General features: G+C 50.0%; 1 protein-coding gene across 2 annotated transcripts in view; it reads left to right on the forward strand.

Moving 5' to 3' along the window:
* Positions 1-1,212, forward strand: part of MRPL21 (mitochondrial ribosomal protein L21) — a 15,852-nt gene extending 14,640 nt beyond the window's left edge. Inside the window, exons 6-7 of one of the 2 annotated variants that reach the window (XM_003798384.3) lie at positions 167-270; positions 1,097-1,212. In XM_003798384.3, coding sequence (XP_003798432.1) covers positions 167-270; positions 1,097-1,161 — 169 coding nt within the window. In that variant the 3' untranslated portion in view covers positions 1,162-1,212. Of the gene's footprint in view, positions 1-166 lie in introns of both variants that reach the window. The other variant, XM_012810508.2, reaches the window with a different exon arrangement.
* The last annotated feature ends 441 nt before the right edge of the window (positions 1,213-1,653 follow it).

Raw genomic sequence — 1,653 nt, forward strand, 5'->3', positions numbered from 1 at the left:
CCTAAGCCCAGGAGTTGGAGGTTGCTGTGAGCTGTGTGATGCCATGGCACTCTACCGAGGGTGATAAAGTGAAACTCTGTCTCTACAAAAAAAAAATGCTCACCTAAGGCATTTGTAAGATTAAAAGATAAGAAGGTGCATCACTGTTTATTTTTCTTCCTTCTAGAAAGGATCTTGTTCGAGTAGAAGCCACAATCATTGAAAAGACAGAATCATGGCCAAGAATCAACATGAAATTTAGGAAAAGAAAAAACTTCAGAAGAAAAAAAAGTAAGTTAGAGAAAGCACAGCTGGAAGTGTGCCCTGGGGTACAGGTGTGCAGGGTACATCCAGGTCAGAGGGCAAGGCGCGGGTGGGGCTGAGGACAGGGAGCCCTAGCAGGACTCAGTCCTGGCCACTCCCCATGGGACCTCACTCTCCTTGACTGGCCACACGTGACCTGCATTATTTCAACCCATGACACCTGGCACTGCCCCCAAAGCAGCAGGTAATCCACAAGCAGGTCAGGTGCCACCCTTGCAGAAACCTCCACTAAAAACCATCCCATGATGGGGGCTCCTCAAGGACAGGACCCCACAGGGCCACACACACAAGTGGATAGCTGCAGCCTCTTGTGTCACAGTGGTTCGTTATAGCAGCAGTTGCTGCCATAAACTACCAGTAGTGGTGTAACTAAGTACCCCTGGAACGGTAGCATCTGCTGTCACCTTGGAATCAGTTTGGTAGGAGAACCTCTCCTATAGATTCTGATACTTCCAGGTAGCCTCAAGGTAAGGCAGGTGGGCCGTCCACCCCACATAGTCAGAAGTCACAGTGGAATCGTGGGTGGGAGAAAGGAGATGCCGGTGCAGGGCTCTCCAGGCCACAAGACCTCTGGTGTTCCAGCCTCTATAAACGCTGATGGAGCAAAGAAGGCCATCAGCACACACCATGAAACCAACACGGCTGTGTGGGGCATGGCACATAGGCCTGGGGAAGCCTGGGGCCAAGGCAAAGCCTGCATAGCAGAGCAGGCAACTTCGGGAGCCCTCACTGTAGCTGTGAGCAGGGTTCAGACTCGGTGGTCAAGCCTGCAGCGACATCTTCTCTATTCCAGTCATTGTGACCCCGCAGACCATCCTCCGGATAAATACCATCGAGGTTGCTCCGTGTTTGTCATGATCACTCCGCTAGTATTTACAGAAGCAGAAAAATAAACACTTTTTCCAAGGACACTGGGTTTCTGTGTTGTGATTTTAAGAGCCATACATATCTGTTTTAAATTGTTTTAACTTAAGCCCCAGGTCCTTGAGCAGCTGTGCCTGTGGTCCCAGCTACTTGGGAGGAGGAGGCAGGAGACTCACTTGAGCCCAGGAGTTGGAGGTTGCTGTGAGCAGTGAAGCCATGGCACTCTACCCAGGTGGACAGCTTGAGGCTCTGTCTCAAAAATAAATAAATAAATAAAAATAAAAAGGAAGGACATTTTGGCGCTTGCTACAACACAGGTGCACCTGGAGGACACTGTGTGGAGTGAAAGTGTTCATGTCCCAACTCCATCTTGCTGGGGGCTTTCAACACTCCCCCTTTAAGACAGGAAGTTCAGCTGAAAGAGTCCAGTAATAACTGCAAAACCCCAGCTTCCCATTTTGAGGACCCCCCTTACCAGGTGTTGGC

This window comes from Otolemur garnettii, unplaced genomic scaffold (assembly GCF_000181295.1).
Source record: "Otolemur garnettii isolate 467f Iridium unplaced genomic scaffold, OtoGar3 scaffold00134, whole genome shotgun sequence".
Lineage (NCBI taxonomy): Eukaryota > Metazoa > Chordata > Mammalia > Primates > Galagidae > Otolemur > Otolemur garnettii.